General features: G+C 43.8%; 1 protein-coding gene across 1 annotated transcript in view; it reads left to right on the top strand.

Annotated features, from left to right (window-relative positions):
- Positions 1-583: 583 nt before the first annotated feature.
- magixb (MAGI family member, X-linked b) overlaps positions 584-10,863 on the top strand; it is a gene marked incomplete at both ends in the record, with an annotated part of 157,562 nt that continues 147,282 nt past the window's right edge. The window contains one exon of the mRNA XM_080732953.1: positions 584-666. Within this exon, the coding sequence (XP_080589079.1) occupies positions 584-666 (83 nt within the window). The remainder of the gene's footprint in view (positions 667-10,863) is intronic.

The raw sequence follows: 10,863 nt of genomic DNA, 5'->3' as shown, positions 1-10,863 counted from the left end.
AGATACGCCGAGAAGATCGATCGCAGACATGAAGGTAGGTGAGATTTTCTTTTTGGGGGGGGGGGGTCATCTAGACAAGAAACATACAGACAAAGACCATTTGGGAATTGAGATATTTCTTCTTAGGATATCTGAGGACTTTATACGCGTCATCTAAGTTAAAACAAACATTAGTAACCGTGTCTCTCGACTCTCTCCTCCCTGCCCTGGTCCGGGTACCAGTGCAGCTGAACGCTGTCAGATTTGCCACAGTTTTTCTTTTCTCTCTCTCTCTCTCTCTCTCTCTCTCTCTCTCTCTCTCTCTCTCTCTCCCTCTCATCCTCTCTCTCCCTCTCATCCTCTCTCTCTCTCTCATCCCCTCTCTCTCTCCAGCCTACTATATGATCACGGGTCCGGTGCTCAGAGAGCATCTCCACTAGTAGACACATATTCCGTCAGAGAGTGCACATCGCGTCTGAGAGTTGCTCCGGGCTCTATAGCCGCTGGTATCAGCTGTCACTTTCGGCTATTCGATTTCAATTCGCTTTACAACTCGCATTTTTTGTTTATTAAGTGGGCCCGTTATTTCATCACAGTCGGATCAATGTATATAGACGCGTTCAAACGGATTCTCTTTGAACGGCTGACCTGCTTGAAGAGAATGTGTGTGTGTCAGCGCCAGGGCAGGTCGGTATATTTTACCCTAAATATGGGAAATACGAGAGCGTGGTGTTTGTGCGTAACCTTGTGATTGTCAGAGGCGACAGGGAGGAGGAGAATGGTTGTGATGAGGGTGACAGATCCTGCTGATAGGGGTGACAGAACATGCTGATAAGGGTGACATTTGAGATTTGACTATGGAGAAGTTTGCCTTTACACTTTCACTGTGCGAGCTCACAGTTCACATCATTTCAAATCATTAACAGATTGTGGGGAAAAAGTTTTGTTTAAAAATATGTATTTATTTATTCTTAGGCACATTTTGTGATGCTCTTTCTTATGTTGTCTTGTTAAATTGTGCACAACATTCTGTCCACTGTCAGTTTTCAGCATGTAAACAAAGAGGCACATGTTTGCAAAATGTTCTCATTTTGAATACATATAAGGTATTATAAGCTATTTCTTCCATACTTGCAAGATTTACTCCAGGCATGTGTGTGTGTGTGTGTGTGTGTGTGTGTGTGTGTGTGTGTGTGTGTGTGTGTGTGTGTGTGTGTGCGTGCGTGCGTGCGTGCGTGCGTGCGTGCGTGCGTGCGTGCGTGCGTGCGTGCGTGTGACTGTGCGCGTGCGCGTGCGTGTGTGTGTGTACTGTTTGTATAGGGTGTGTCCTTGCTTGTTTTGATGTGCTGTGATACAGTATGTGACCCTGGCATTGAGCATTGCTCTGGGCTCGTGATGCACGCTGTCAAGGTTACACTATGAATGTAATGGTATTATGAATATGAAATTATGAATCAGTAATGAAGTGGACAATATAGAAAGAGTCAGTGTCCACATGTGCGCACGTGCACACGTGCACTGCTGTCACGTTCCCAGCAGTCCTCGTTTGACTTCTCCCTGGGGCCTGGGAGAATTTGTTGCTTAAAATAGACGTTTTGTACAGTGATTACTAATTATGCCAAAGGCATTGAATCCCTGTTTGTTTTACGCGATCTCCCTTTCTATACTGCTAAGTTTGAACCAAGTGGAAACGCATTAGGGATGGGACGATTTGAAAATGTCACATCACGATTATTGTGACCAAAGAAATCGCGATTTACGATATTATCGCGATAATCAAAATCCATTATCCTGGGGCAGAACATGTGCCATAAAATAGCCGATCTACAAGCTCACAACTTGTAGATTTGCTATTTTTTGGCAAAGACATTTGATAGAGTGAAAAAAAAGACTGTATCAAGTACATATATTATAAGTAAAAAAGATAAAAGGTGAATTGATCCCAGTGCATGACGGAGGACGATATCACGATAAATTGAATCTCCACGATACGATTATCGCGAGTGTTTTTTATCACGATAAACGATAACATCGCTTATCTTCCCATCCCTAAAACGGATGTGTTGCTGTTTTTAACATGAGCCCACTCCACACCCCACGCCGATGTGACATGTGCCACTCTGTCCACCGTAATAATGCATGTTGATCCCTTTCTCTCGTGTCCTTCTTCGTGCTCATGCATATTCATGGTGAGGGTTTTGAGGTGTGGTAGAGACAGAGAGATGCTGGGAGGGGGAGAGGCGAGGGGCCACGTACCCTTGACAGGACAGCCGCTGCTCAGCCACGCTCACCCATCTGTGGTCCAAACCAGGCACGTGCACACAAAGGGGGCTTGAGCCCCTGCCCTTTTATCCGTCTGTAAAAAGCGCCCTTTCCAGACCATGAATGCAGTTTCTTTTTAAAGATTTGTTTTTTTTGGGCTTTTTGCCTTTATTGGATGGGAAAGTAGACTGACAGGAAATGGGGGAGAGACAGGGAGTGACATGCGGCAAAGGTCGGCCAGATCGGGAATTGAACCGCCGACGCCGACAGGCATTGATGCCGAAATGGCAATGCCTATATGGTATGCGCCTGGTCCACTAGGCCACCAGGCGCCCATGAATGCAGTTTTTACTATGGTGAAAGAAATGCAAATGCCCTCTTTCCATGCCATACCTGAAGGCAGCATTCAAGAGAATTGCCTTGTCCAAACTCTCCTGAACTTGAATGCAGCATCTTATGTTGAAAGATTTGCCCTCTCTGTGTATGCCGTTACGCCACATCTCCAGTATTGACTTGATTATCCTTAGTTCAGTGTGGTATCAGGCACCGAAAATAGCCGACCTCCAAGCTCACAACGCGTTGCAGCGCGACGCATGGTGAGCTTGGAGGTCTGCTATTTTCTATATTTTCACCAAAAGGCCCTTTTCGAAATGTCAGCCCCTCTCTCTAACATTCTCTGCACGTCCCTGGTCCAAACCCTTTTGCTCCCAGCCTCTGCAATTTGAATGCTATAGCGGTAGCTATTCTCAGGTCTTGGCTCAACAGTATAGGCTTTGGTCTCCCCATCCTAGAAGTATTGCAAAACTGTCAGATGAAACCAAATTTAAATCTACTTTGGATTTAACCTCCTAAACCCTGTACTTAGTTGACTGGAGTTCCCCAGAGATCTATACCTAAGCCCCCACCTGATTTAAAAAAAAATCTACACGACATACCTCCACGGAAATAATCGATCGACAAGCTCACATGACTCACATGTCATGCGAGTCGTCAAACAGACGACTTGCATGTCGTCTGTTTTCGCTGAATGTTTGCCCCCGAATATAGCGATGCTAGGGTTTAAAGTGTCTAATGCACACACATCTGTGTGTGTGTGTGTGTGTGTGTGTGTGTGTGTGTGTGTGTGTGTGTGTGTGTGCGTGCGTGCGTGCACGCGCGCCCGCCCGCTTGCGCGTGCATGCGTGCGTGCGTGCCATGCGTGCGCGTGTGCATCGGGGCGGACCTGAACAAGCCGGCGCTAAGTGGCTAACATCAAACTGACATTGCAAATCGATGCGCGATCAATAATACGGTGTGGAAGTCACAGTTGCACAGCAATATTTCTGAAATGTCAAGAAGGTCCGACGCAGGAGGAGAATCCTTGAGTCAGATCAGAGTGGCACGACCGGGATCAATATCAGGTGGTGGTGAGATAGGAGGAAGTAGCAGAGAGTAGGGTCACCTTCAGGCCTCACTATACTGAATCAGCAGTATCTCTATTCTCTACACACGCACGCACGCACGCACGCACACACACACACACACACACACACACACACACACACACACACACACACACACACACACACACACACACACACACACACACACACTCACACGCTGCTTGGGTTACAACATGGTGACCTCACAAAAACATGCTCGTTATCCCCTGAAATGTGCTACTCCATGCCCCTCCATACCTCACCTCATGAATTATTCATTTCTTCTATTATGATTTGAATACTTTGTTATGCCACTGTTCCTCAAAGCTCCTGGTGTCATTGTAGCTCTGTCATTGTTTGCCCACTGTCTCTCTCAGCTGGGGGTGGGACGATACGCGATATTATCGTTTATCGTGATAAAAAAAAACACTGGCAATAATCGTATCGTGGAGATTGAATTTATCGTGATATCGTCCTCCGTCATGCACTGGGATCGATTCACCTTTTATTTGCCGAGCTGCATATCCCGTACCACTTAAACCCTCTATAATTGATAAAAGGTACTTATAATATACGTACTTGATATAGTCTTTTTTTCACTCTCTATCAAATGTCTTTGCCAAAAAAATAGCCGATCTACAAGCTCACAACACGTCACGTTGCGACGGGTTGTGAGCTTGTAGATCTGCTATTTTTTGGCAAACGTTCCACCCCAGGATAATGGATTTTGATTATCGCGATAATATCATAAATCGCGATTTCCTTTGTCACAATAATCGTGATATGAAATTTTCATATCGTCCCATCCCTACTCTCAGCACTCTCTCCCTCTCAATATCTCTCTCTCTCTCTCTCTCTCTCTCTCTCTCTCGCGCGCGCGCGTGCGCGCTGTGTATCTCTCTTTGCCGTCTCCATCATCTTGGTTAAGGAGTTGAAACGCCTCTCCACTCTGCTTAATTAAACCGCTATCACTCCTCCTCCCCTGATGGGAGCACCTCGTCTGATCTTACTGAAGAGTGGCGATGGTTTAAACTGACTTGTTACGCTGGCGTATTTCTCACCACTGCACCGCTGACTGTCGAGGTGACCCTTCATCCGAAACCTTTTGCTCATGTGAGGTTAAACCATCCAGTGTCCCCCAAAGGACACATCACAGGAGGCTGCTACACAGTACAATTGTCAGTGTTAAAGCTATACTGTGTAAGATGCTCAACTAGTGGTCAGTAGCCCTATAGCAAACCGCGGTCGCGTCCGCGTCTTTCAGCCGTTTTTCGTACCTTCACACCCTGCCTCCACCTCGCCGAGATCTATCTTTAGAGGGGTCCCTGGTTCCTGTGCGTTCAGGCATTCCGGAGAAACGGACTACTTCACCCTGCCTGGTAGGCGAGATTACCTTTTGAGTATAGAGACACACGGGCGACTACAAATATGGCCGCCATAGCGACCCCACTTCAAGATGCGCTGTGATTGGCCGGCAGTGTATAACCCTCGCTGTGATTGGCCGGTAGTGTGATGACGTAATTTTTCCGCGAAAACCGGGGCCCGGTCAGGATCATAGAAAACATATAAAGAGAAGGCTTTAGAAGCTGAAAATAACGTAGTGGGTGTTCTAAAACTTTAGCGATTTAACAGTTAGGACAATTTTAAGATTTGTTTTATAAAAGAAGTTACATGGTATAACTTTAATTTAACCCAAAGACTGTACAAATGGAACCAAACACACCATTTGCACAATGCACATTTGTACACTCTTGGAGTTAAAAGGGTATTTCACTTTCAAAAAAACTTTTGGTCCATTGTAACTTCAAACTCCATTTTAACCATGATAGATTAATTAAAAACACCCATTATCTTTTCCGGTGACTCATACTACCCTCCTAATACGTGAGCAGGCCGTGTATTTTTTAATAACTTATTTCATGTATTTTTAATAATTCTTTGGGAAAATGGACAAAAATAAATGAAAAAAGTTATCAAAAAAACACGGCCTGCTCACGTATTAGAAGGGTATTATGCACTAGAAAAAGATAATGGGTGTTTTTAATGAATCTATCATGGTTAAAATGGAGTTTGAAGTTACAATGGGTGTGTATGGGGCCCTCCTCCTGGAAGAGGAGGACTGATAACATTTTCATCAAATATCTAAATATTGAATCGAGCAAATTAAAATCTGTTCAGGGTGTTCATAAAAGCCTGATTAGACGATAAAATTACCAAAAGTTCTTTTGAAAGTGAAATATCCCTTTAAATGAACACTGAGGACTTTACTGTATACTCGATGCTAGAAGGTGTCTCTCTGTGTGTGTGTGTGTGTGTGTGTGCGTGCGTGCGTGCGTGCGTGCGTGCGTGTGTGTGAGCGAGGGAGCGTGCACGAGTGTGTGGGCGCGTGATTCCCTCTGGACATCTTGTATATATTTTAATCTCACATAAAGTCACATCTTATGCGGAGCACATAAGAACACCACAAAGACGACAATAGATTTCAGAGTTGTCATTAAGGTTGAACTGAGGATTTAGACTCAGAATGTGCTTCCCACTGCAAAGAAAAAATCTTTTCCTACACATTCATTTAATATTGGGCGTGTGTGTGTATGTGACTGTGCGTGACTGCATATGTGTGTGTGACTGACTGTGTGTGTGTGTGTGTGTGTGCGTGCGTAAGTGTGTGAGAAAGAGTCATTTTGTGAATTCTTCATCCCACAAGCATTTAATCTTTTATTTTTAAATCTGCCACTGCTGTCTGTTTGGTGGTGTTGAACACTCCCATGGCCTAGATCTGAATGTGTGAGAGGAACGGGGAGTTAAAACACCCCACGTTGCACACTTCTGGAGTAAGTATTCCCAGAGAGTGGTCATCACGGACCAGACTGGTATTCTATTAGTTGCGATGAATGTAAGACCAGCAGTTATTCAGAATGGGTACACTATATTGTGTATCATTATTTTATGCTTTAACTATTGAAAAATAGCAGATATGAGCTTGTAGATCTGCTATTTTTGAAAAATTGTGAAAAGTTCAATTTTTACCCGATTCTATAAGTGTCTTTTGAATCCTTCAAAGGTTTTTTGAAAAACCCTATGTTTCTATGTCAGCAATCTGGCCAGCCATCGTCAAAGAAAAGGTCCTTTTCACTTAACTGGAGCTCAGTTAGTCTGTTCTTGAGAGACTACTACCGGTATGTCAGTGGTTCTCAAACCTTTTCATGTGAAGGACCCCCAAAATGATATTTATTTGGCCACGCCCACGGACACCCATCTCAAAATATTTAGTTCCAGGGACCACCCAGAAGCAAAATTTGAGTTACAAACGTTCCCTTTGAAAATACATATATTCAAAGATTTGCACACATTTTCACGACTTTTTTCAAAAATAGCAGATCTACTGCTATTTTTCACTGGTTAAAGCATTCAATAATTCTAGGCCTGAATGGGTTAAGATGCGTTGCTTTGGGAAGCCACATGGCAGGATGAGTGGTGTAAGATTAGGAGCAGTGATAGGACCTACAGGTTGGAGTAGTGAACACATGAGCTTAAGCGCCGGAGGTTTTATCTTGAGTCATCCAATGTCTTGATCTTTGTGCTGTGAGCTTCCCTGACTGGTGAGAAGCGAGACAACTTCTTAGAAATGTACTGTAGGATTGTCTCTCTCACAGAGCTGGAGTGATGTGATCCACTTTGGTATTAGAGAGGACTGCAGCCAGTGGCGTCAGTTCAGCAAAAGCTAGGGTATGGCAAAGATGGGAGTCATTACATTTTGTATAACACGGTTCCGCAGGTCAGCTGCACAGGTGCAATGCATTATTGTTAATTGTGGCACGTTCACTAACATGCTAAGTTTAGCTGATCTACAAGCTCACAACGCCTCGCGCTGCGAGGCGTTGTGAGCATGCTGATCGGCTATTTTCACAATGTCTGAAAAAAACTAGTTTTGTCAGTTTTTTTACACAGGTTTCTACGGTTTCTTGGGCTGGATATGGCAGCCTGGAACGGTTGTTCAAGTGCAGCTAAACTTAGCATGTTAGTGAACGTGCCACAATTAACAATAATGCATTGCACCTGTGCAGCTGACCTGCGGAACCTGGGAATATACCATTTTGTCAAGATGGGGAGAATACAAGTGTGGAGAATAAAATTATAATACCTTGTTAAAGTGACCATTTTGTAAAATTTTGCATTTGTAGTTATTTTACTGTAATTTAACAACATAGTAACCAGCGCAGATAGACAAAGAGACATTCATGGATTTATATTTAAAAGTAACTTTTATTTTCCCTCCCTGGACCCAGGGTATGGCAGCTGCATACCCCTGCCATACCCAATTGACGCCCCTGACTGCAGCAGTGTCCTGAATCAGCTGCAGCCGTCTGGTCGATTCCTTTAGGGAGACACACCGTAAAGACACAGTTACAGTAGTCAAGTCTGCCTGAAGATAAATGTGTGGAACACGTTTTCCTGCTGAGACTTAAGTCCTGTAAACCGTGATATATTCTAAAGGTGATTGTAGGCTGTCTTTGTAATTAGAACGGGTACACATTATTGTGTATCATTATGTTATGCTTTAACTATTGAAAAATAGCAGATATACAAGCTCACAGCGCGGCACCGAGTGCCGCACTGCGAGCTTGTAGATCTGCTATTTTAGAAAAATCGTGAAAATTTGAATTTTGACCCTATTCTATGAGTGTATTTTGAATCCTTCTAAGGTTTTTTGTAAAACCTACAGTATGTTTCTATGTCGGCAATCTGGCTATCCATCATCAAAGAAAAGGTCCTTTTCACTTAAATGGAGCTCAGTTAGTCTGTTCTTGGGAGACTACTATGTGAGTGGTTCTCAAACCTTTTCATGTGAAGGACCCCCAAAATTATATGTATTTGGCCACGGACCCCGATCTCATAATATCTAGTTCCGGGGACCACCCAGAAGCTAAATTTGAGTTACAAACGTTAACGTTCGCTTTGAAATTACATATATTCAAAGATTTGCACACATTTTCACAACTTTTTTCAAAAATAGCAGATCTACAAGCTCGCAGCGTGGTGTGAGCTTGTATATCTGCTATTTTTCACTGGTTAAAGCATTCAATAATTCTAGGCCTAAAAGGGTTTAAGGTGATAGTAGGCTGTCTTTGTAATTGTCTTAACATGGCTGATATCCAGATCGGAGTCCATGGCCACAACCAAAGACACAACCAAAGATTTCTGGCTCGGGTTGTGTTTTTGAACACACCGATTGAAGCTGAGCACTGACGTTTAATCATTCTTGCTTGGCTCCAAAAACAATTACTTAACATTTTTTGTCTTTGTTTGATTGAAGAAAAGTCAGGACAAACGTTCCAAACGTTGATTGATTATTCAGTGCTTGTACTGGGCCATGTCCAATCCCCCTGGTGATATGTAAATGTCTGTGTTGTCTGCATAATTATGGTAACATATTTTGTTGTTTTACATAATATGTGCATGTAGATATAAGTGGAGATTTGCATGGTTTGTTGTTCTGTCAATATGTAGGTACAGTATTTAGTCACATTGTCTAGTTATAAAAAATCACACCCGTGTGAACTGAGCGGTGGTTTACCCACCAACCCCCCCCCCCCCCCCCTTTCCCCCGGTGCGTGTGTGTGTGTGTGCGTGTGTGTGTGTAACTGGTCTGGCCTGGCCTGAAAACAGCGCCCCTCCCTTAACATGTGTGGTCAGAAAAGGTACTACACCACAGGCTTGAGGCTACATACGGACGCACCCACCCACATACACACCCACTCTACACACACGGCCACGTATAGGAGTGGCGTGACCACCGCTCAAAAATAGGCTATAAACAGCTTTTTTGGGCTGAATTGTCTTTGTCTAATGTGTGTGTGTGTGTGTGTGTGTGTGTGTGTGTGTGTGTGTGTGCGCGCGCGTGCGTGCGTGCGTGCGTGCGTGCGTGACAAAACACAAAATTGTTCACAATGGACATTTCAAAATGACACCCAGCATTAGTGCGCTCCAATCTCCACTTGAATCATTCCATAAAAGCCATTAAATATGCTAATTACACAGTTCATTATCAAATTGACCATTTCAAGAAAAGGGGGGAACGGCTCTCCACCAATTACCAAAGGACAGAATGATTCATGCACATTAAATAGCTCTGTTGCTACAGTGCGCCAGGCATATCGTACTGAAAATGTATTGACGCATTTTACAACACGATAATTTATTCACAATCACAGTACCGGGAGTAGACAATAACGACATCACAGTGCAACACAGCTATGCATTGTGTTTCGTTACTGTAGGTTTGCAGACATTGGATAAACTCTGATACCAGGGGCGTCAATTGGGTATGGCAGGGGTATGCAGCTGCCATACCCCTGTCCAGGGGTATGGCAAGGGGTCCAGGGGGAAAAATAAAAGTTACTTTTAAGTGTAAATCCATGAATGTCTCTTTGCCTATCTGTGCTGGTTATTATGTTGTTAAATTACAGTAAAAACTACAAATGCAAAATTTTACAAAATGGTCACTTTAACAAGGTATTATAATTATATTCTTATATTCCCAGGTTCCGCAGGTCAGCTGCACAGGTGCAATTCAGTATTGTTAATTGTGGCACGTTAACTAACATGCCAAGTTTAGCTGCACTTGAACAACCATTCCAGGCTGCCATATTCAGCCCAAGAAACCGTAGAAACGGGGGGAAAAATAGAATGTACTTCTTAAAATAAATGTATCATGCCTGTTGCTAAGGTATGGCAACATGACTGGTGTCTTGCACGCGAGCGAAGCACAGTCATGTTGCCATACCTTAGCTTTTTCTGAACTGACGCCACTGGTTTGCAGACATTGGATAAGCTCTGAGACTGATACATGTCGGAAGGTGTACGGACAGGACTTTGATGTGATGGGAGAAGGCACAGTTAGTTGACTGACAGCAGGAACAGCAACAATCACATGACCTGACAGTCACTGCTTTGGCCACGAAAGCCACCCGTCTCCTGCTATTACTGCAATAGAGAGGCTGTTAATACAGGGACCTAAACCTCGGTGTTGGGTACCTCTTCTTAACCACTAAGCTTAAACGTAGTTGCACGCCTGTGTCGCTCACAACACGTCGCAGTCCAATCTTGTGAACTTGTTAGATCAGCAATTGCATGACTGCTGTACAACTAAGTATAAACCCTTGGTACCTCAGCGTTAACTTGAGTCAGATTGTCTACAGCA

This window comes from Nannobrachium achirus (genome assembly GCF_963921795.1).
Source record: "Nannobrachium achirus genome assembly, chromosome: 9".
NCBI classification, from domain to species: domain Eukaryota; kingdom Metazoa; phylum Chordata; class Actinopteri; order Myctophiformes; family Myctophidae; genus Nannobrachium; species Nannobrachium achirus.
This window is presented reverse-complemented; position numbering and strand designations above follow the sequence as displayed.